Below are 25,479 nucleotides of genomic sequence, written 5' to 3' on the forward strand. Positions count from 1 at the left end.
TCTATCTCTATTTAGATGATCGAATCATCAGATTTCTTGCATAAGATCAAGCAGGGAGTGCAGTCTGGCTTCAAGGAGTTGGGATTAAACTTGTTCAGTACCTATAGATGAGGAGGGTGGGCAAATCGGCAGAATCCTATGATGGACAACATGAATAAAGAGGACAATAGCCAAATACTGCGGATGCTGGAAATCTGAAATAACAACAGAAAACGCTGGAAAAACTCAGCAGGCCAGGCAGCATCTGTGGAGAGAGAAACAATTAACGGGCTCGATTTTAACGCAGCTGACAGGTGGGCTTTTAGGTGTGTGGGGGGTTAAAATTGCAAAACCTGGGGGTCAGCCCGCCTGGTTCCCGCCTCCACGCCATTTTAACCTAGGTGTGTCTGATGGACCCAAATCAGTCCCGCCTGCAACAGGCGGGACTGGTCTTTAAGGCCCTTAAACAGCACTAATTGGCCTTTATAATCCCATTTTAACAGGCCCTTGCCTGTTTAACCCTTTTCCCACGTAAAACACGCCTGGTGGGGATCACGCCTGTGAAACCTGGCGTGGACACTATTGGCTTGCTGACTATCAGCTGCAGGCCCAACATTAAAGAGGATATTTGATCAGCCATCATTTGCAGGTGGCAGGACTTTGTTGTCTCAGGTCTGGGGCAACTTTTACCAGGCCTAACCACACCTGTGGAAGGTTGGAGCCCCTCACACTTCTCCAGTGTGACCTCCTGCGAGACCCCTCTCGCCACCCTCACTCAGCGCGTCCTCAACTGAAGCATCTACCAGAAGCATGGGAGGCCTTTTTTTCCTTCCCCTCTTGGCATTAGAGGACCTCCAGCCCCATTCGCGAAATGACACACGCCACAACTGCAGAAGTTGCCATCAGAATTTTTATGAAAAACAAACAACTGATGGCATTTTTACAAACTACACAGCATTTCACCCAAGTGACTACCCTTGTGACTATTTGTGCTTTATTTTCCTCTTACGCGTGCTCCTACGTAGTGGTTCCCCTGTGGCTTCAGCAGATGTGGAGGCCCCTTGCTCACTTTCCTGCTGCTCCTGTCTCGACACCTTTGGCGGGCATCCTCTGGGGTGGCGAGCCTGTGAGGGCTTGCCAACAGTCTGCTGCTCCTGCGGCTGTGCAGGGGTTGAGACCTCTATCTCCGTTGGGTGTGGACTCCGGCGGGGCTCTGTAGTGGCATGGAAGTGAGAGCGCTTGGAGAGGAGCCCCCACTTCCTTGAGATTTGCCACCAACCTCCCTCTCATGGGTCAGGTCCCCCTCAGTGCCTGGATGTGGCTTGAGAGCAGCTTGCTGCACATCAGGGGGGCCATGGGGGACATGTATCTACAATGGCAGTCCTACTCAGAAGGACTTCCATGAAGGTCTGGTTTCTCTGTTCAACAGATGCCCATCGCTCCTCAAGAGATGTCATTCTATTCTGAACACTCACCATGTTTTCCGTACCCTGGCGGCTAACCTTCTCCATGGCTGTAGCCCTCCTCTCCTTTACCGTAGCCAGCCTTACCACGGAGGCAGCAATCATTTCCATGTAGGTAGCCATCCTTTCCGTGTTGATGCGTTCATGTGCCACTGACTCCAGAAAGGCTCTGCTCATGTTCGCTATGGACTCCTCCATTTGCTCCACACTCGCAGCGACCCTGCAGACAGAACCTGCCAGAGACTCCTGCATCTGTGCATGGAGTTCCATCACCTCTGATCTTACGGATGGACCCAGAGGCAGAGGGTCGACATGCAGCTGAGCCGAGCTGGCAGAGTCCTGCGTCCTCCGACGAGGACTCTCCACTGCTGTCCCTGTCTCCACAATCTGCTGATGCTCACTTGTGAGCTGTGATACACCAGGTGACAACTCTACTCTATGTCCCAAAGGTCCCACCGAGGTGTGAGTGTCTGCGCTGGTGCTGGGTGCGCTTATTTCTGCTGACGCTGTGCCCTCGGAGGTTGCCGATTCCTCTGAGGAGTCTGGCATCTCGGGTTCTTCTCCTGCACACTGGGGATGGGGGCTCTTGATGGTCCTGTGGGGGAGTCGAGGAAAAAGTTAGAGATGTGATGCCAAGGTTACATGCATATTGCATTTTGCAGATGATCATCAGTCCATATGATGTAGCTTCAGAATCATTATCAGCGACTCATGCAATGCCAATGAGAGAGAGGGGAAACTATTCTGTCACCAGCTTGCGGGGATGCTCCTGTCTGTCCTTCCCCAACTTCCGCTTCTCGGTCAGCCCCGGCAATCTCCAGGATGCCTTCCTCCCAGGGGGTGAGCTGGGCTGCTGATGGCGGCCCTCCTCCTGTCCTGGCTCGCGCTCTCCTGTTGTGAGCTCTCTTTTCCTGCAATGAGTGGAGGTTGAGTGAGAATGAAGGAGTGAGTGCAGAGATTGCATAGCATAGATACTTAGAAGGAGACAAAGATGGAGTGAGGTTGCAAGACCAAGGGCTCTCCCTGTGTGCAGTCAGTTGTGTTCAAAGCATCAGAGTGAGAGGGAGTGTGAGGGCTGCATGGTGGAATAGTTCTGTGAATGTGAGCATAGAGAGGGAATGGGTAAGGGTGCATGGATGTGAGTGTCTAGTGGGATGTGCAGGAAGAGATTGCTAAAGCTGAGTGCTAGTGAGGAAAGGCAATGGTGATCAGATTGAGAGTGATGGAAACTTCATACAGTACTTACTTTTCCAGTGCGAAGAAGGTCATGGAATCTTTTCCTGCACTGCAACCACGTTATTCGTGTGAGCCCCAAGGAGTTGACTTCACGTGCCACCTGTAGCCACACAGCCTTGGTCTGGCTGGGAGGCCTCTTCCTCCCTGAAGAAGGGAACAGGACCTCCCTGTGGGCTCCAGCACCATCCAGTAATGCCTGGAGTGAAGCCTCATCAAATTTGGGGGCAGATCTGGCCCTCCAGCTGGCCGTTGCTCCTGCAGGCTCCTGTGCCATCTCAATGGTGAAGTTTGGGAGCCTGCAGAGGAAGCAAGGCTTACTGTGGACCTTAAAAGCAGCAGCAATGATGATGTCATATTTTGCGACTTTCTGACTGGAAATACTCAATTGCCAAGGCTTCCCACACGCTGGAAATCAATTGGCCAATTGAGTTAAAATTGCATCAATCTCAGACCCATTTAGAATCGTGTGGGAATCACTAAATTCGGGGAGCCGCCAATTCCCCGCACCTGAGTTAAAATCAACCCAACGTTTCAGGTCGAAGACCTTTCGTCAGAACAAAGAGGAGTAAGGTTACCTGTCTTGTAGGTGTGTCTTTATTTTCATTCATTGGAAACATCCTGCATATAGCAACAACCTACGCATTTTAATGCTCCTGCTGTTAGTATTTGTAACGCAATGAATGCTTGGTTCTTCTGAATAAATAATGTCATTTGCAGCATGTAACTGGGAGTCAGATATTCTATGTCTTGATGTCAGGCACCTCGTCTGTCAGTTGGTGATCTGGACTTACTTTGTATGATATGTAGAGGATACTTCTATTGAATAGACCCTACAGATTAGGCTTTCTTAACTATTTGCACCATGTCAAATGTTTACTGTGAATACGTTGAAAACGACAATGCATGTTCTAAAATAAAATTTTCTAAAATGTTTAATTTATGATTTTTAGAGTTGGGTTTGTCCATATGTGATTGTGCTGTTATGAACTTTTAAAAACTTATTCTAAAAGTCACATACTGTGCTAATTTCATTGAGAAAATGGTATGACTTTTGCTGCGATTGAAAATAAGATGGTGGAAACAGCCAAGTTTATCAGGACAATGTGTTCAGCAGTATGGGTGTAAATGGTTTGGAACCACTAACTGGAATAATATTGAACTGTAATCTATCCTTGAAGTTATATTGCTGATGTTTATCTTCAGCTGCTTCATCAATGACCTTCCCCACCTCCATCATAAGGTCAGAAGTGGGGATGTTCACTGATGACGGCAGTGTTCAGCTCCATTCACAATTCCTCAGGTAATGAGGCTGTCCATGCCCACATGCAGTAACACCTGGCAACACTCAGGCTTAAGCTGATAAGTGGCAAGTAATATTTGTGCCACACAAGTGCCAGACAGTGATCATCTCCAACAAGAGAAAACCTAACCACCTCCCCCTGATATTCAGTGGCATTGCCATCCCCCACCGTCAACATCTTTGGGGTCATCATTGACCAGAAACTTAACTAGACCAGTTACATAAATGCTGTGGCTACTAGAGCAGGTCAGAGGTTGTTTTTTTGCAGAGAATGCTTCATCTCCTGACTTCCCCAAAGCTTCTTCACCACCTACAAGGCAGAGGTCATGAGTGTGATGGAATACTCTGCACTTGCCTGAATTGGTGCAACAACACTCAAGAAGCTTGACACCATCCAGGATAAAGCAGTCCGCTTGATCGACACCCCATTCACAAGTTTAAACATTCGCCACCGGCAGACTGTGGCTGCAGTGTATACTATCTACAGGATACACTGCAGTAATTTCACAAGGCTTTTTCAGCAGTATCTCCCAAACCTACATCCCAAACAAGGCAGCAGGTGCCGGAGAACACCATCACCTCCAAGTTCTCCTCCAAGTCATACACTATCCTGACTTAGACATATGTTGCTGTTCCATCATTATTGCTGGGTTAAAACCCTGGAACTCCCTACCTAACAGCATTGTGGGAGCATCTTCACCACATTGACTGCAGCGGTTCAAGAAGAAGGCGCACCACCACCTTCTCGAGGGCAACTAGGGATGGGCAATAAATGCTGGTGTTGCCAACAACGCCCACATCCTAAAAATTAATATTTAAAAAAGTAAGTTATATTATCATTCCATCTACTTTAAAGACAAACCAACTGACTGCTGGATTTATGAAGCCATGATCAGCCAGTCCTCATTGATCGGGTTCATATATTGTGTATAGTCCATTTCAAGCCTACTGTTAACTAAGTGTGTTTTTACTAAGCTTGATTTTACAGCTAAGAATATTTAAATTGTGCCTAGGAAGATCATAAGAGATTTTCCAGACTCATTAAGATGTATGAATGAATAAATGGTTGGTCATTTACTTTGTGAACTTTCAAATAGAGGAGGAATAAGTAAATTGAGAAATGATTTTCTGTGGAAATAGTTGCTCGTAAGTTTTAATTTTATATGCTTTTGTTTCAAAGTACAGGAAACTTTCTGGTATCCGGCATGGACGGGACCGACGTGGTGCCGGTTCATCAACAATTCCGGATAGCCGAACGCTATAGTATAAGATACGGAGCTCAGAGCTCCGTATAAAGCAACAAACCCTGTTAGCTTCAAAACAATCGGCACAAGTTGCAAGCGTCTCTGTAGCTTAGCAACAGCTTCAGCTACACCCTTGCACAGCAACAAATGGAGTAAAAAAAGTAATAAAAGTTATCTGAACCGACTCCTGAATTTTGCCGGTGGATAGAGCGTTCTGGTTATTTAGGGGCCGGTTAATGGAAAGTTTCCTGTATAGGAAATAGAAGCCTATTGCTGATTCCTGACCAGGGTACCTTTGTTTTCACAGACATTTGTTAATGAAGCCCGAATACCAGAGCAAACCTACATTACTCTGAAGATTGATGATAAACTTCGATTTGGATATGATATCCTTTCCAATTAAAGCTATCTAGTTGGTAAGCAAGGAAATGTTGCAAATAGTCTGCAGCACAGAAACAGGTCATTTGGCCCAACTTGTCAATGCTGGCATTTATGCTCCACAAAAGCCTCCTCCCACCCTCTTCATCTAACCCTATCAACATATCGTTCTATTCCTTTCTCCATCATGTGTTTATCTAGCTTCCCCTTAAATGCATCTATGCTAGATGCCTCAACTACTTACTGTAAAAATGATTTGTGAATATATGTTTGAAACGTGTGCAAAAAAAATTTCCACTTTGATTTTATTTTTACTCCCAATTTTCTTCCCCCCTCTCTTGAAGGTGGTGACTTCTACTGCACTATGGTTCGTTGGGTGCCAGCAGACCCTTAATACTAGTTGTGGCTGTTCTTCATGTTTGAACAAGCTATTTGACGATAGAAAGCCATCACAGCTGAGCCTGATCCTGCCCTCATGTACATGCTTCCCAACAAGGGTCATTGGCTAGTGAACAGCAACAGAAATTCTACTTGATTTATTTCTCCCTTTTCTAAAACACCTTTAAGACCCTCACTGATGCCCTGTCTGAAATCACTGTGTGTTATTCAGTCATGTCCACTTATTGGATATATATGATAGCAAAATACTGCGGATGTTGGAAATCCGAAATAACAACAGAAGATGCCGGAAAAGCTCAGCAGGCCAGGGCAGCATCCGTGGAGAGAGAAACAGAGTTAACGTTTCAGGTCGATGACCTTTCATCATAACTGGAAAAAAGTAGGAAATGGAAAGCAGGTTTAGGGGCTGGGAAAAGGGGGAGGGGATGAAAGAACAAAAGGGAAGGTCAGTGATAGGATAGAAAGCAGGAGAGATTAAGAGATATTCAAGGCGAGAGGAGATGGTAATGGGACTGGTTAAGGAACAAAGGATGACTCTAGATGGGGTGTGAATTGCGCTGGCAGAATGAAGGACAGCTGCCATGTGGGAGGGGGGAAAAAAAAGAGCCAAACACAAATTGTGTACTTAAAAAAATATATATATGTGATAGACTGAGGTTATGATCTGAAATTGTTGAACTCTGTTGAGTCCAGAGGGCTGTAGAGTGCCTAATCGGAAGATGAGATGCTGTTCCTCGAGCTTGCGCTGAGCTTCCGTGGAACAATGCAAGAGGCCTAGGATGGTGAGGTCTGAGTGGAAATGGAGCGGAGAATTAAAGTGACAGGCCACCGCGAGCTCGGGGTCCACCTTACGGACTGAACGGAGGTGTTCCGCAAAGCAGTCACCCAATCTGCGTTTGGTCTCCCCAGTGTAGAGGAGACCACATCGTGAGCAGCGAATACAGTATACTAAATTGCAAGAAGTACAAGTAAATTGATGTTTCACCTGGAAGGGGTGTTTGGGGCCCTGGACATTGGGAAGGGAAGGGGGGAGGTATAACGGCATGTGTTGCATCTCCTGCGCTTGCACGGGAAGGTGCCGGGGGAAGGGGTGGCTGACACGGCCCTCGACCGTGTCCGTTCTATCTCCAGCACTTCTGCCCTCGCCCCTGCCTCTCCCTCTCGGAACCACGATAGAGTTCCCCTTGCCCTCACCTTTCACCCCACCAGCCTCCACGTTCAACGGATCATCCGCCGCCATTTCCTCCAGCGTGATCCCACCACCAAACGCATCTTACCCTCACCTCCCCTTTCAGCATTCCGTAGGGACCGCTCCCTCTGCGACACCCTAGTCCATTCCTCAACCAGCCCCTTCACCCGGCACCTTCCCGTGCAAGCGCAGGAGATGCAACACATGCCCTTATACCTCCCCCCCTTCCCACTGTCCAGGGCCCCAAACACCCCTTCCAGGTGAAACAGCGATTTACTTGTACTTCTTGCAATCTACTATACTGTATTCGCTGCTCATGATGCGGTCTCCTCTACATTGGGGGGACCAAACGCAGATTGGGTGACCGCTTTGCGGAACACCTCCATTCAGTCCATAAGGAGGACCCCCAAGCTCCCGGTGGCCTGTCACTTTAATTCTCGGCTCCACTCCCACTCAGACCTCATCGTCCTCGGCCTCTTGCACTGTTTCACGGAAGCTCAGCGTAAGCTCGAGGAACAGCACCACCTCTTTCGATTAGGCACTCTACAGCCCTCTGGACTCAACATAGAGTTCAACAATTTCAGATCATAACCTCGGCCTATCACATATATATATATATTTTTTTATCCACAATTTTTGTTTGCCCTATATTTTTCCCCTCCCACATGGCAGCTGTCCTTCATTCTGCCAGCGCAATTCACACCTCATCTCGAGCCATCCTTTGTTCCTTAACCTGTCCTATTACCGTCTCCTCTCGCCTTGAATATCTTTTAATGTCTGTTAATCTCTCCTGCTTTCTATCCTATCACTGACCTTCTCTTTTGTGCTTTTATCCCCTCCCCCTTTTCCCAGTCCCTAAACCTGCTTTCCATTTCCTGCTTTTTTCCAGTTCTGATGAAAGGTCATCGACCTGAAACGGTAACTCTGTTTCTCTCTCCACGGATGCTGCCCTGGCCTGCTGAGTGTTTCCAGCGTTTTCTGTTGTTATATTGGATATATATGTTGTACCCGGCAGCTCATCAGTGGATATCTGCAAGTCATCGTTTAGAATGCTCGGCACATTTTCTAATTGTCAAGCAATGAACCTTAATAGCATCAGCTGCCTATGTGTTACAGCTGAATTCCCTGCCATAACTTCTCCAGCAACAATCAGAACATTTGACAGTTACATTTCAGCAGTTAAATGTATTTTAGTTTGCAATTCTGTGTTTTTTTTCTACCTTTCCTTAACATGCCTTACATACTAATTTGTTTACTGTGGCGAGAGGGGAACTGCGAGTCCCAGAGGAAGCACTTAAGGTAAGGCGCCTGAAAACTGCCTGAGTCAAATTATACGATAAAACGTTTTGCATCCATTTTTTGTTGTTGGTGTGGTTTATATTAAATATATAGCATAACATCTGTGCACTTAAAGCAGAATTTTCAGAAATAATTGAATCTTGTTTTTAGCATGAAAAGTTTACAAGCCAGCTGCAGTTACCACAGAAACCTCCAGAGGCTGAAGGATCAAAGGGGGTACCGGACAGCTCTGTGGAGGCCAAAGCTGAAATGATTGCTAATGTAGTAGACATGCATAAAGCTGCAGGTAATTTGCTATTTTTATATTAACTATATCCTTGGACACTTGCACATTGCTGTATTAAAATGAGTTTTTTTAGTTTTGTAACTTTCCTGTTAGATGCCTGTTGTGCTGTTACATCTGTGTTATCCTGCTATTCCAAAAAGGAAGGAGAGAGAAAACTGAACTACAGGCCAGTTAGCCTGACATCAGTCGTTGGGGAAATGCTGGTATCTATTATTAAGGAAGTGGGAACAGGGCATTTAGAAAATCATATGATTAGGCAGAGTCAGCATGGTTTTATGAAAGGGAAATCGTGTTTGACAAATTAGAGTTTTTTGAGGATGAGGATCAGAGGGACCTTGGTGTGCATGTACATAGATCCCTGAAGGCAGCAGGACAGGTAGATAAGGTGGTTAAAAAGGCATATGGGATACTTGCCTTCATTAGCCGAGGCATAGAATATAAGAGCAGGGAGGTTATGATGGAGCTGTACAAAACGCTAGTTAGGCCACAGCTGGAATACTGTGTGCGGTTCTGGTCGCCACACTATAGGAAGGATGTGATTGCATTGGAGAGGGTGCAGAAGAGATTCACCAGGATGTTACCTGGGCTTGAGCACTTCAGCTATGAAGAGAGACTGGACAGGCTGGGGTTGTTTTCCTTAGAGCAGAGAAGGCTGAGGGGGCACCTGATTGAGGTGTACAAAATTGAGGGGCATAGATAGGGTAGATAGAAAGGAACTTTTCCCCTTAGTAGAGGGGTCAATAACCAGGGGGCATAGTTTCAAGGTAAGGGGCAGGAGGTTTAGAGGGGATTTGAGGGAAAACTTTTTCACCCAGAGGGTGGTTGGAATCTGGAACTCACTGCCTGAATGGGTGGTAGAGGCAGGAACCCTCACAACATTCAAGAAGCATTTAGATGAGCACTTGAAACACCATAGCATACAAGGCTACGGACCAAGTGCTGGAAAATGGGATTAGAATAGACAGGGCTTGATGGCTAGTGCGGACATGATGGGCCGAAGGGCCTCTTTCTGTGCTGTGTAACTCTATGACTATGTAACTAGCAGGGTAGATAAAGGGGAGCCAGTGGATGTAGTATGTCTGGATTTCCAAAAGGCATTCGATAAGGTGCCACATAAAAGGTTGTTTTGCAAGATAAGGGTTCATGGGGTTGGGGGTAATACATTAGCATGGATAGAGGATTGGCAAGTTGTAACTAGTGGGGTGCCGCAAGGATCAATGCTTGGGCCTCAGCTATTTACAGTTTATATTAATGACTTAGATGAAGGGACCAAGTGTTATGAGTCCAGTTTTGCTGACATTACAAAGCTAGTTGGGAAAGTAAGCAGTGAGGAGGACACAGAGCTTGCAAAGGGGTATAAACAGGTTAAGTTAGTGGAAGTGGACAATAAGGTGGCAGATGGAGTATAATGTGAGGAAATGTGAGGTTATTCACTTTGGTAGGAAAAATAGAAAAACAGAATATTTTTTAAATGGTGAGAAACTATTAAATGTTGGTGTTCAGAGAGATTTAGGTGTCCTTGTTCAGGAAACAGTTAGCATGCAGGTACAACAAGCAATTAGGAAGGCAAATGGCATGTTGGCCTTTACTGCAAGGGGGTTGGAGTATAAGAGTAAGGAAGACTTGCTACAATTGTACAGGGCCTTGGTGAGACCACACCTGGAGTACTGTGCACAGTTTTGGTCTCCTTATCTAAAGGAAGGATATACTTGCCTTAGAGGCAGTGCTACAAAGGTTCACTAGATTGAGTCCTGGGATGAGAGGGTTGTCCTATGAGGAGAGATTGAGTAGATTGGGTTTATACTCTCTGGCGTTTAGAAGAATGAGAGGTTATGAATCTTTGGAATTCTCTACCCCAAAGGACTCTGGCTTCTGGGTCGTTGTATATTCATGGCTAAGATCGATAGATTTTGGACTGTAGGGGAATCAAGGGATATGGAGATCGAGCGGAAAAGTGGAGTTGAGGTCGCAGATTAGCCATGATCTTATTGAGTGGCTGAGCAGGTGCGAGGGGCTGTATGGCCTATTTCTGCTACTAATTCTTATGTTCTTACGTTCTTATCACATCTGTTCATTATCGAAGTACTCTGCCTACGCAGTCAGTTCACTGGTGTATTACCACCCATTTTTCAGGAACCAGAAATAGGGGAATAAGAAACTGCCTCAAATAACATACCAAAATAATGAATAATAAAGGGAGTAAGTTTAATTTTTTGTTGGTTTTGAACTCATTCCAACAGAGAACCGTGTACATCCTTATAATTATCTCAAACATCTATTATGATGTGCTGTAGCAGATTCTATAACTAAATCCGTTGAGTTAATAAAGGTTCTGAATAAACCAGATACATGCAGCTGAATATAACTTCTGCCAAATTAAAATGACAGAATTCACTATGCTCCGAGGGTATTTGCATTGTCCAAGTGTTGGCATTTCTGGCGTATGAATCTGTATTGTTTAAATTTGAGTGTACACGGTAATACTAAATACTTTATTTTTCATTCAGTAGCAAAGTATTTTGTTCTGTGCATTGAACCTCCATAATTTGGCTAAACATGGGATATAAAAATCACTGATAAACTTGTACCTGTAAAATTATTCAAACTTTTTTTTCGTGCATGTGTTATCACATGAGAAAGCAGAGGGTGTCAAATTTTGTCTGATAACGCTCCTGTGAAGCACCTTGAGATGTTTTACTATGTTAAAGGTGCTAGTTGTTGTTGTACATGTGTTTCACTAGCTAATAAACCGAGAATTTCACAATAGCACTGGTGTAATCGGAAGTGAGATTGAGGTTACGAACAGTGGTTTATCGTGAGACACTGATCAGGGAGGGGGATGGAAATAGTGGGAAGGGTATGGAGTTTGTTTGCAGGAGCTGAAGATGATAGCTTCTCCTTCAATTTTGCTTCTAAAAAGCTTTTATTTCATTAAGGTTATTCGTTTTGTGACATCTTGTCACTAGGGTTGCCAGTTTCATGGATTCTTACAGTTCACAACTAGCTTTAACTAATATTCTATTCAGAAAATACAAGATTTAACTACATTATGCAATACAAAATACAACTACGTTTGAGTGATGAAAAATATGATACAGAATACAATTATACATCACAACACCAATCTCTTCCATGCAGAGCACATATCAGAAACATGCAACCTCCTCTTCTTTACTTTGTCAGGATCTCCGCACCATAGAGAATTGTCAACTGGTTTGTCTCTTACACATTCCAACATGGCAATCTAGTTTAGGAGTTTAAATCAAAAAAGCATAAGAGCAGAACTGGAGTGGCTTAAAAACATTATCTGAACCCTGAGACTAGATTACATCTTTGAAATTATTTCCTGAGCTTTAAAAAAAAAAAATATTGAAAACTTAATAGTCATAAAAGCTGCATCCATTTTCTCTGGCGATTTTTGCGAGCTGCTGCTGACTATTATTTGTACCTGTGCCAACCGTCGGTACACTCTGCATTGTGACATTCACACTATAGAACTAAGAATTATGATTTTCATAAAATTATAGCTAAGTATAGCACAGACGGAGGCCATCTAGCTCACCGAGTCAACGCTGACTCTTTCGAAGAGCAATCCAGTTAGTCCCACTCACCCACTCTTTCCCCATATCCCTGCAGTTTTTTCTCCAAGTATCCCTTTTGAAGACTACTATTGAATCTGTATCCACCACCCTATCGGCCAGTGCATTCAAAATCCTAACCACTCGTTGAGTAAAAAGGTTTTTCCCTCATGTTGCCTCTGGTTGTTTTGCCAATCACCTTAAATCTCTGCTCTCTGGTTATCGACCCTTCAGCCATTGGAAACAGTTTCCCTTTATTTACTCTATCTAAACCCTTCATGATTTTAAACCCCTCTATCAAATCTCCTCTTAGCCTTCTGCGTTCTAAGTACAGCAACCCTAGCTTCTCCAGTCTATCCACGTTTAATGTAATTTGTGGCTGGTACCATTACATTCTATAGCCGGTGCATTTTTTAGAATTGAGATGCACTGCAATTACTTTTTAAATTTCCTGCTTTTCATCAATTCTTCCTTTTTAAATTTTCTATCATTTTAATGAACATTTTCCTTTTTTTTCCCATTAATTTCCTTTTTGCTCTATTTAAGCTTTTAGTCTATTTTAGCCTTTTTTTGTTCTAACTGTGCTTAATTGTATATTCGGCATAAGGTCCTAAATTTTAATCGGCAGAATGTTTACAATAATAAAGATGCACTTTGCAGTCTAAAACTGCTACAGTAGATGTGTGCTAGGGTTTCATAACTGGTCAGCTGCTTAATGATTTTTTCAGCCACTTGGCTGCAAGCAGCTGGTTGCATGATGTAATGGTTCTCAATTTGGACAAGGAGGCCAATGTAAGTGGGAACATACCCTTAGTCAGTATTAAACTCTTCAAAAATTATATCATCACTGAAAAGCTCAAATACTTACTTCTGTAGTAGGACAGTGTTTTTAAGTGTTGTAGAAGATTACTGTACCTGTATTAAGCATAAGAAAGGCTCTGGTGATCAGCAAGGGATACAAATTTATTAAGTGTAATTCTAACCTTTTGATGAACTTATTTACAGAGAGTATCACCATGAAAGGGAAGTGTGCTTTTTGTGGTTCAAACAGAATGATGTTCCTGCAATTAAGTTTATTAAATTGTTGCACTGCAAATTCATTAAATTATTGGATTTGGATTCATACTCAACTGTTTTTGCTGACCGAAATGGTTCATGAGAACTAATACTACTGGTTTACTATTTTTCCTTGACATCCAGTCGATATTTCTGCTATGCCTGTAGCCCGTGGTACCCCTCTCTATGGACAGCCTGCTTGGTGGGGTGAAGATGATGCAGATGATGAAAATTCAAGTAAGCAGGATCCCAAGCCCGTGAGTGTGAAGCTGGAAAACAGTGCTACAGGAGGTAGGAACCCAAGTAGCGAGCCTCTGGAGTATTAACAGCTATTTATAGAGTAATAGTGACACAACCTATATTCAGTTTGTTTTTTTAAGGGAGATATGCTACTAGTAAAATAGTTTGTAGCTGAACCATTATCTGTAGACTTCTTGAATTGTAATGATGTCACAGACATTGTGCATCAGCCAACAATTGTTCAAGGAAAGAAATGATTGAGAAACCGTGTTGCTGAAAATTTTGAGTGCATATAGAAACATAGAAGATAGGAGCAGGAGTAGGCCATTCGGCCCCTCGAGCCTGCTCCACCATTCATTGAGATCATGGCTGATCATCCAAACTCAGTACCCTGTCCCTGCCTTCTCCCCATATCCCTTTAGCCTTAAGAAATATATCTAACTCCTTCTTGAATATATTTAATGAATTGGCCTCAACTGCCTTCTGTGGTAGAGAATTCCACAGGTTCACCACTCTCTGGGTGAAGAAATTCCTCCTCATCTCTGTCCTAAATGGCTTACCCTTTATCATTAGACTGTGACCCCTGGTTCTGGACTTCCCTGCCATCGGGAACATCCTTCCTGCATCTAGTCTGTCTAGTCCTGTTAGAATTTTATAAGTTTCAATGAGATCCCCTCTCATTCTTCTAAACTCCAGCAAGTATAAGCCCAATCGACCCAATCTCTCCTCATACGTCATTCCTGCCATCCCAGGTATCAGTCTGGTGAATCTTCGCTGCACTCCCTCCATGGCAAGAACATCCTTCCTCAGATAAGGCGACCAAAACTGCACACAATACTGAAGGTGTGGTCTCACCAAGGCCCTGTACAACTGCAGCAAGACATCCTTGTTCCTGTACTCAAATACTCAACTAGTGTTGTGCTGTCGCTTTCTCCTGCATGTATTTCCCCCCACTCTTGCACCATCGCTACAAAATAAAGCTTTGAACAAGATTTCTACGCGTTTGTTTTGTTTCTCTCCCACAAGTGCCGGGCTTCCATTCCCATTTGAAGTAAGCAATTCATGTGGGAAATTACTAGTGTCAACCTGTAATGGATCGTGTCGCCAGATTAATTTGCTACATGATTGTGCCAGCTTCTAATTAATGCAAGAGAATTGATATATAAAATAAGGTTCATTATTATAAACCAGGGTTTGAATAAATTTATTGTATTTGGTTTTGTATTTAGACAATTTTCAAGAAACTTCATAAATAAAATCTGAAGAAAACTGCATGGGTACAGTTCCAGTGAAAAGCAGAATAGAATTAAATTTTTGTTTGCAAATTTGTACATCAGCAGTTCCTCTTCACTCAAACCTTGAACAGTATTAATGTTGTCCGTTCTGATTCTCTATGGGAAGCGGTACAGCCTTAGAAGAAATCCTTTTGACGGCTATTCTATGAATGATTTAAATCTTCTAAATTTTTTGACTTCAGCCCTTAAGAAGTACTGAATTTCACTGTCCTAATGTTTTTTCAGGAGATGCTAAGGAAGTCAGTAAACCCGAAGATGATGGCAAAGACTTACGTGAGGAAGTAATTTACCCATTCTGTAGAGAACCAAGCTATTTTGAAATCCCTACAAAAGAATGTCATCAGTCTGCTCCATCAGTGGAGAGTTCAATTCACGAAATCCCCACAAAGGATACGGAAGCCACTCGTGCAGTAGTTCAAGGGCATGCTTCCTTTACTATTGAATTTGATGACCACACTCCAGGCAAAGTGACAATCAAAGATCACGTTACCAAATTCACTCCCGACCAGCGCCACAAGCAGAAGAAATCTCCTCCAGCCACCAAAGAGTTGTCTGGACTCCAGGCTGCAATGATAGCAGCAGAAAGCAAAGTGGCTGATTGGTTGGCGCAAAATGATCCACCGAGAATGAGACGGGAATCAATGGACGACGATTGCAAAAGCATAAAGAGTGACATCACAGTTCAGATGAGACGATTAAAAGGTAAACTTCTTGGTAGTTGTCAAAAATCTATTATCGAAACATTTCAAAAGGCTGAAAGCCATTTTTGATGCTTGGTTTAGTCACCGATCACCATATCTGGTTGGACCACATCAAGTGCTATCAGGACTCGCTCCCCTCTTCTAAAACTGCCGACTACCCCAAGGATCATCTTGGAGAGCAAAGATAACCCTGCCTTCTTTCTCCACCAACTGTCTCATTAAACCCCTGTCCCCTCCATTCTCACCTCTAACAACAAATGTGAAGCTCATGAACTTCTTTCTCACTAATATTGAGACCATCCATTCAGCTGTCTCCAACCTCCTTTTCCTTTCCAAAGCTACAATCCCAGCACTGAAACGGCCCTAATCAATGTCACAAATTATATTCTCTCTGACTGCCATGGTGCCTTTCCCACCCTCGTCCTTGACCTCGCTGTAGTATTTGACATGGTCGAAAACTCCAATCTTCTAATATTGTTCCTCCATTGTCCGGTTCAATGGGACTTCCCTCATTTGATTCCAATCTTACCTATTCAGTCATAGCAGAGTATTTCCAGCAAAGGCTTCTCTTCCCATCGCCACACCATTAACTGTGGAGAGCCCCCAAGGATCTATCCTTGCCGCCTTCCTCTTCTTCATCTACTTGTTGCCCATTAGTGACACTATAGAAAGAGCTGGAGTAAGCTTCAACATGTACACTGACCACATTCCGCTCTACTTCTCCACCTCCTCTCTCAACACATCCACTGCCTCTGTGTTGTCAGACTGCTTAAGTCTTGGATGAACCGCAATTTCCTCCAATTGAACACTGGGAAGACTGAGCCATCGTCTTTGGCCCTGCCACAAACTCTCTGCTCTTGCCACTGACCCCATCGCTTTCCCTAGCCACTGTCTCCGGTTGAGACAGACTGTTGGCAACCTCGGCATCCTGCTCAACCCCAAACTGTGGCTTCAATCCCATATCCTCACCATCACAAAGATCATCCACCTCCATAGCATCACCTGCTTCTACCCGTCGGCTGTTGAAACACTCCTTCATCCTTTGCCACCTCCAGACTCGACTATTGCAATGCTCTCTTAGCTGACCTCCCATCTTCAATGCTTTGCAAACTTCATCTCATCCAAAACGCTGCTACCTATATCTGATCCCACGCCAAATACTGCTAACCCATCACCCCTGTCCATGCTAATATACATAGGCTCCCAATTTAAAATTCTCATTCTCCATGTTTTAATCCCTTCATGGCCTTGCTCCTCCCTATCTTTGTAACCTCATACAGCACCCCCAGACCTCTTTGTTCCTTTGACTCTGGCCTTTTGTGCATTCACCCTATCTTTGCCCCAACATTGGAACCTGTGCCTTCAGTCTCTAAAGACCCATGCTCTGGAATTTCTTACCTAAACCTCCCGGCCTCTCCTCCTTTAAGACCCTCCTTATAATCCAAGATTTTGGTTGCCACTCTTGATATATCCTTCTCTGGCTCAGCATCCATTTTTGGCTGATTATGCCTCTGAGAAACTTGCAACAGTTTTCTACATTAAAGGCACTCTATAAATGCAAGTTGTTTATTTTTTTGGAGGACTGGTTTATTGATGTATTGCTTCCTTGAGTGTGAAGTTTGAAAGGACTACTAAATCCTGGAGTAAATGGATGCTAGTTAATTTTATTTTACTCATCCAGCATCTTTACATGTTTACCCATTGTGATTTGTACTAACAGGGTTACTATCCTGGTGCAGATCGTTCAGTATGTTAAGATACTTCAAATATGTTTGATCTCTGCAAAAACACCAACTAATGTGATTCATGACCAAGTGCATCAAAGTGAGATATTTTTAATATAATGAAGATTTTTTTTAAATGTCATGGGTATATAGGTATATCACAGAACATCAGTTAGGCTAGTCACCAGTTAATTGGCCATGTTCAAATTCAAAATTTAGCTTCCCATGGTTTGATTATCAACAGAATGAAACCGTATAGGTTAGAAGCTTATCTGTGTGTTTTTTTATACATTTAGCATAGCGCAGGGTTGATGTGTAGTTTTATATTTTTGACCTTAAAAGATTTCCATTCAAAGTATATCCAGCTTGACCATATGACCACTAAAATCAATCAAACTGACAATGTGACTTTTTCTAACTGTCAAGTGTTGTTACATTTTTCTATCTGTGGAAGTACATGCATTCTGACAGATGGCTTGGCTTCAAAATCTTTCGATACAACTAGATGCGCATACACATCTGAAATGTCAGAATACAATTAAGCTGTTTGATGAAAATTGGACCAAACCTTTTAAGTACCTTGTGACACCTCCATGATTGACTGAAGAGAACCTCTGATTTATAATCACAAATCCAGGCGTCTTATGTTGTCCTTTATAAAGAAAAAAAATTTAAAAAAATTACTCCTACTTCTTCTAATACTGAATGATGAACTGTCTGAGAATGAGGCATTTTACATTTATATCATAGGCCAAAAATGCTGAGACAGAACAGCATGTCACAAATGCCTTCCTAGTTAAAACAGGAAGTGTTGAGGTGTTTCATCTCGGGAACCTTTGATGTAGAATAGTCCACTTGGTATAAACCAAACTGCAGTTTCTTAAGTTATCTTGGCATAGGGTGAAATGTTCAATTCTTTGTCAAAATAGGGGGGTGATAAAATAGAACTTAGTCGCTAAACAAAAAGGCTGGGGTAGGTATGAGGGGTGTTTTAAGGAAAGTGCGGGATATGGAAAGGCTTTGAAAGATTTCAAAATGAGGTCCGTTTAAAAAATCAAATCAAAAGGCAAACACAATGCACATGAAGGAAATGGAAGAGAGATTTTGGGGACATTTATAGCAAGTAAAGAACTGAAGAATGGTGGGACTAAAGCTGTGTAGCTGATGGCTCATTTCTCCTCCTCATTTTCTCCTCTCACTTGGTTAAAATAAAAACTTCTTAACTCATCAACTATTCTCAAAACACGAAGAATGGAACATCCTACAACTTAAGCAACCAAATCTTCCCCTCAATCCCCACCACCAATTGGAAAAAAGACATACCCAATGCATTTTTGTAATTGCTAGAGGGAAAAGGGAGTAAAAAAGTTTTGGAGGGAAAACACAACTGCTGGTGTCTGTGGCTGCTGATTTGAGACACTTTGGTGTGCTGGTTCACAATACAGAAAGTAGAACCTAGTGCCAGACTAATGAACATTAGTATTAAATAACTACATTCAATATTATAACAAAAATCCGCTCTTCTCTCACAGAAAAGAATCAAGTTACAACAACCATTTTGCAAAATTTAACCTTGCTGCAACTTACAAGCAGTCCGTGCTTCCTTTCTAAAGTCAGGAAGGTGCTCACCCATAGTTGAGATGAAAAATATTGCAATTGACACAAACACGTTTAAAACATTTAAAAAAAATTACTTTAACATTAACATGGTGGGGGGGGGGGGGGCGGGTGATGGGAGCAGTTAAGCACAAAAAGACCCCAAAATAGTTCGGTGATATACTGATGAATGAATGCTTCTCATGTCTGTTTGGTTTTAACCAGCTTAAAGTAGATGGGTGGTTGCCTCTGCTGGGATGGTGGTGAAAGGAATCTCAGATCAGCGAGTCTGGTGTTCATCCACAAGTATCCCAAGGCATATTTTCAGGGCCCAAGTCTGTTCCCTAACAGTTAAATTTGTCCTAATAAAAAGGTTTTATTTTTTGGGAAGATGAAAGCCGAGTTTTTAATTCCTACTTCCATTAGCAGGACGCTGACTGGTTTTTATTCTGTCTGATCATGTTCTTTGCTATTGTTACATGAGAACTAAGTGCATGGGCAAGGATGCTTAACAGAGCATTGAAGCAGCTGCATTTCAATCACTGAGAGCTGAGTGCACTTTGCAAAATGTCATTTGACCAACTCCAGCTTTGAGAAACAATGTGATAATTAGGGCTCTTTAGCCGCAATCAGAGGGGAAGAAAAGAGGGATCTTTGAAAGGGCTTTATGAAAGTATGTAAGATACTTAACACGATAGAGAAAGTAAACCCAGAAGAATATTTAGATATGTCAGGGCAGCAGAACAAGAGAGCACAGGCCCAGGGCTTGAAGGCTAAGTTTAAGTTAAGAGGTTAAAATAATGTCAAAGTTCTTGCATGCATGATCAATTGCATTATTTATTTATCAATCATTTAGTAGCCAACTCCAAATATCTTTTATTAAATTAATACACAATTAGACGTCATCATGTTTCTGCTATCTGGAATACTTTTATTGAATTGCTAAAATCTGACCATCCTTTGTGAATTTAGTCTTCAGCCGAACAGTTAGGCTTACCATTTTGACATTTTTGAGTGGGAATCATGGCACATTCCATAGAAAAATTGATTTTGAAACCAAATAAAAATCACTTTTCCCTTTCTGTACAGTATAAATCAAACCACTGACTTCTTTACTGTCCGTTCAATCAATTAGGGACTCTTTGAACCAGCAATCAGTGCTATTAATTTCTAATTCAGCAAATGCTACCTGTTTTTGTTCCTCTAAACTTTGTTTTAAATGTATACCTTTTTATTTATATCCATCTCCTCTTGTTCCCTCTCCCTTTAAAAACAAATCATCCTGCTGTCACTTGCAAAAGGGTGAGACAGCCTGTCGACTTCATCAATGCCATTTCATTTCCATTTTTATATTTTGTAGTATGTTTATTGACTGCTAAGTTAACCATTTTAGGGAGAGTCAAGGAAATATGACTATTTGTGATGGACAGAGGAGAGCATAATAATAATTCAACTTTTGTTGTCATTGTACAATGCACAACAAAATGTGATCTTGCAAGCTCCCATGAGTCCAGTACAAATAACATTAACATTAAACGTAAATAGCACCGTCCTGGGAGAAGCAAAGCCGCTGCGTCTGTGCGTGCCGTCATTCCATTTCCACCATTCCTCCTGTCCGACAATCTTCAGCCCAACGCCCGGGCCTGCTCACCAGCCGCCCCTCCCGGGGCTCCTTCCGTGACCTTCTCACCAACCGCCCCTCCTCGGGGCTCCTTCCGTGACCTTCTGCACCTGGTCTTCCCTGATGGTCACCCCTCCAGGTACTAACCAGGCCTGGCTCTGCTTAGCTTCCAAGCCTTGCCAGTGACCCTGTCCCTAGTCCCAGGAACAATTACTCATTGAATTTCTTAAAGGGACATGGTCTCCATGGGTAAAAAAGTATTTGGTAAACTTTGTCGTTTTCATTTGTGTTGCAATTACCACTTCTCCCTTCACGAACAGAAAGGTTTGCAAATTTAATTTTTACAACAATAAGTGCCTCTTAATGTTTTGCTGTAACATTTAGCCATTTTCCTTTTGAAAATAATTCTTGTGTGTTCAACCTCCTCCTCTCTCTCCGCCCCCCACCAGAAAGTAATAAATTAGCCTTGGTAAGCATGTACACAGAGCAAGAATGGCGCAGCTGGTCTTATTATCTCATTCATGCTATAACGGCAACTCAGTTTGAGACTTGGACAATTGCGAGAGTTTGGAGAATAATAGCAACTCAGTCCTGCCCCTGAGTTATTATCCAGTTACTTAAAGGATTATTGTTTAGACTGTGTTACGTATTGTTTGTGACCATCACTGCAGCACACAGAGTCTGACATTGGATATTTGTAAGTAGTTGCTAAATGTTGTCTTGTCATAGTCTTATTTCACCTAACGTATAGATTCAAGCAAATATTTCGATGGGCTTTTAGAAATTATGTTCTTGCGCTTGGTTTCTTGTTTAGGGAGTAAACATGACGATGGAACACAGAGTGATACAGAAAATGGAAATGGTCAAAGGCGTGCTCACAAACATGCTGCGCTTGAAGATCAATTGAGGATGTATCGTGCAGAACAACAGAGGCTTCATCGTCAGAAGACTGCAACTTCAGAAAAGGCCCATGAGGGTCCTTCAATGAGTAGGACTGCCTTTATGATTGAGTTCTTTGATGAAGATAACCCACGCAAGAGACGATCCTATTCATTCACACAAATCGCAGCAGCCATACCCCAAGAAGGCCCTCATCCATTTCCACCTGCAAAGCCAGACAGGTCAAAAGGTAACACAGCTGAATCGAAGACCACTTCTTTAACACTTCAGCCAAGTCCTCCTCATGCTAAATCCTCACACAGTGTACATGAGCTTCATCAAACCAAACATTTACAAAAACAAAAATCTGATGAACCATCAGTTCCTTTAGTATCTGCCCAGACAGCACAGCTGAGAAGTTCTGGTAGCACTGGACACAGACTAAACCAAAGTCAACAGCTGGAACAAACAATAGTTTCACCGTCTGCTACAAAGGAAAATGAGGATGACCAAAGTGATAAAGGAACATACACTATTGAACTTGAAAATTCCAATACAGAGGAAGAGGAAGCTCGTAGAATGATTGACACGGTAAGAGTAAAGAATGCATATTGTCCTGTGAATGATTTTCTGAGCGATACATTTCTGTTAAGGAAGACTTGTGTGTTGTTTATTCCCTGTAGACTCAGCAATTGTTCTAGCACATTAAATAATTCAATTTAAAAAGTAGTATAAATAGTAATTGCAACATGCTTTCCAACTTAATTGTGCTTCTAATTACATTTGAGCTACTCTCTCAGAATATCAAGACAGAGTAAACTTTGACTATTGTGCTATTGCATGGGTCTTAAGGATGGTCTCAAAATCTCTGACTCCTAATATAATGAACAGTAAAGCCTTGATCACCACCCTTGATGCTAAATTTGAAACTTTAATGGTTTGTGTATTTCACATTTTGCTGCTTGCACTTGCTCGGTTGAACTCGCTCCTTTTCCATTACTCATACTTGCCATTTCCTTATAACCAGACACAACAGTTAAAGTTCTTGGAATCATAAAATCTTACAGTGCAGAAGGAGGCCATTCAGCCTGCCGTGCCTTTGGTGGCTCTTTGAAAGAGCTATCCAATTAGTCCCACTTCTCCATAACCCTGCAAATTTGTCTTCTTCAAGTATATGTCCATTTGCCTTTTGAGAGCTCCTATGGAATCTGATTCCACCACCATTTCAGGTAGTGTGTTCCAGATCTTAACAACCCTCTTGTGTGGAAACATTTCTCTTCATTTCCCCTCAAATTCTTTTGCCAATTATTTTAAATCTATGACCTTTGGTTACCAACCAACTTGGCAGAGGAAACAGTTTCTCCCTACTTGCTCTATCAAAACCCCTCCTAATTTTGAATGCCTCTATTAGGTCTCCCCTTAACCTCTCGACTCTAAGGAGAACAATCCCAGCTTCTCCATTCTCCACATAACTAAAGCCCCTCATCCCTGGTATCATCCTGGTAACCCTCCTCTGTACCCTCTCAAAGGCCTTGACATCCTTCCTAAAGTGTGGGTCCCAGAATTATACATTTTATAGCTGTGGCCTAACCAGAGATTTGTAAATGTTTAGCATGACTTCATTGTTTTTGTATTCAATGTCCCTATTTACAAAGCCAAGTTCCCACGCACTTTCTTAACTTGCCCTGCCACCTTCTAAGATTTGTGAGTATGTATCCCCAGGTCCCTCTGCTCTTGTCCCTCCCCCAAAATAGTACCATTTAGATTATACTGTCTCCATGTTGTTCCTCCCAAAGTGCATCACTTCACACTTATCCACATTAAATTGCATCTGCCATGTGCCTGCCCATTTCACCAGTCTGTCTATGTTCTCCTGAAGTCTTCTACTATCCTGCTGACTATTTACCACCAAGTTTCAAATCATCAGCAAACCTCAAAATTGTACTCCCTACACCCGTCCAGGTTATTTATATTTAACAAGAAAAGCAATAGTCCTAAAAATGACCCCTGGGGGACCTCACTGCATACTTCTCTCCAGTCAAATAAACATCTGTTCACTACTACTCTTTGCCTCCCATACCTTAACCAATTACGTATCCAAGTTACCACCATCCCTTTAATGCCATGTGCTTCTACAGCAAGTGCAATTACCTAAGCAGCTTAATACTGATTAAACAGTTCCATAGCTTTAGTAGTTTTATCATGCTGAGAGTTAGAAGGTCACATTTCCCATTGCAGAGTTTGACTTTCTTGTCCAGAGAGCAAGCAGCTATGAAAAAAATGATTTCACTCCCCGTGTTTGCGTGGGTTTTCTCCGGGTGCTCCGGTTTCCTCCCACAGTCCAAAGATATGCAGGTTAGGTTGATTGGCTATGATAAATTGACCCTTAGTGTTAGGGGGGATTAAATTAGGGGGATTAAATACGTGGGGTTACAGGGATAGGGTGGGATATGTGTTGGTGTAGGGGTTACGGGGATCGGGTGGGATATGTGTCGGTGCAGGCTCGATGGGCCGAAATGGCCTCTATCTGCACTGTGGGGTTTCTGTGATTCTGTGAGTAGCAGTAAGAGCTAGTGCGAATTTAGGTTGTGAGAGATAAGCGTGGAAATTAGTGACAATGTGGGATAGCATTTGGAAAACGCGCAGACAGAAATTATACTGGAAAAAAACATCGTTCTATACAGCAGCAACATATCTTCATATGAATTGTTTCCTGTATTGAGTCCTGCTTGAGAAAGGAGTATTTGAATTTGTCTTGTAAAAGTGAACACATTTTCAAATACTATATACAAGATTTCTATGACCCAAAGGTAGCTTTGTATTTGTGATTTAAAGTGAGATCATTTTAGACCACTAAAAGTCATGTAATGTTTGTTACGAATTAAAATATCATGGCTCAGATTGAAAGTCCTATCTCATTCCTCCCCGCACACCCACCCCACCCGTAAAAGATGTTTGTTCTTCATTTTCTGTTCATAAAAGCATTGTACATCTCCATTTAGAATGGTTACAATGTGATCTTGGCTCCTAAAATCAAGAAGTAGAATTAGTTTGGGTGGAGCTAAGAAACAGCAAGGGGCAGAATACATTGGTGGAATTTTGTTTTCGGCCCCCAACAATAGTTGTAATGTAGGGCAGAGTATAAATCAGGAAATTAGAGGCACATGTAACAAGGGTAATACAGTAATCATGGGGGACTTTAATCTACATATAGACTGGGCAAACCAAATTTGCAGTAATAGTGTTGAGAATGAATTCATGAAATGTATGCAAGATAGTTTTCTAGATCCGTATGTTGAGAAACCAACTAGGGAACAGGCTATTTTAGATCTAGTATTGTGCAACAAGAAAGTGTTCATTAATAATCTTGTAGTAAAGGAGCCTTTAGGGAAGATGATAGAATTTAGTATTGGCCCTGAATTTCCGATCAGAGGCTTCCTGCGGGCGGATGCCTCCAATCGGGGGGGGAAAAAAATCTACGAACCTACCTGCTGGTTCCATAGATCCCGATGCTTGCAATCCTGGGCCTCTCCTGTTGGAAATGCGCAGAGGCCCACATATCCCAGGGGCGCATGTGGTTCGCAAGCGCCCCTGGGATCACGTGGGCCAGGCAAACAAATCTCTACGCACAGAACTGTCAAAAGTATGAATGGGGATCACATTTAAAAACACACTAAAACATTAAATAATTTTTTTTATTGCATAATTAAAATTAATTAAAATTCCATTTAATTAAGTTTTTTTATAAATTTAATTGTTTGAAATTTTTTTAAATGTTTTTAACGGGGCTAAAAATAAACTTGCCTTTTTGAAGAGTATTTTTAATTTATAAATGAGTTATCAGATTTAATTTTTCTATTTTTCAACACTCATGCTGGTAAAAGCAGGCCTTATGCCTGCTTTTCCCAGACGTAAGAATTCTATGGCCTTTCAGCGGGCAGAAGTTGTGCAGAAAGTGCAACTCTCCACCAGCAGAGGCACTTTTCCCGGGCAGGCGAATTCTTGACAGATCGCAA

At 42.5% G+C, this 25,479-nt stretch overlaps 1 protein-coding gene across 8 annotated transcripts in view; it reads left to right on the top strand.

Annotated features, from left to right (window-relative positions):
• cep170aa (centrosomal protein 170Aa) overlaps positions 1-25,479 on the top strand; it is a 189,922-nt gene that overhangs the window by 53,608 nt on the left and 110,835 nt on the right. For all 8 annotated transcript variants that reach the window (XM_085979899.1, XM_085979915.1, XM_085979910.1 and 5 more), the window contains 6 exons: positions 5,530-5,608; positions 8,429-8,487; positions 8,638-8,773; positions 13,552-13,698; positions 15,168-15,644; positions 21,399-22,054. In XM_085979899.1, coding sequence (XP_085836025.1) covers positions 5,530-5,608; positions 8,429-8,487; positions 8,638-8,773; positions 13,552-13,698; positions 15,168-15,644; positions 21,399-22,054 — 1,554 coding nt within the window. The remainder of the gene's footprint in view (positions 1-5,529; positions 5,609-8,428; positions 8,488-8,637; positions 8,774-13,551; positions 13,699-15,167; positions 15,645-21,398; positions 22,055-25,479) is intronic.

The sequence above is a fragment of the Somniosus microcephalus genome, chromosome 3 (genome assembly GCF_052327205.1).
Source record: "Somniosus microcephalus isolate GS21.2 chromosome 3, FLI_Smic_1.0, whole genome shotgun sequence".
Lineage (NCBI taxonomy): Eukaryota > Metazoa > Chordata > Chondrichthyes > Squaliformes > Somniosidae > Somniosus > Somniosus microcephalus.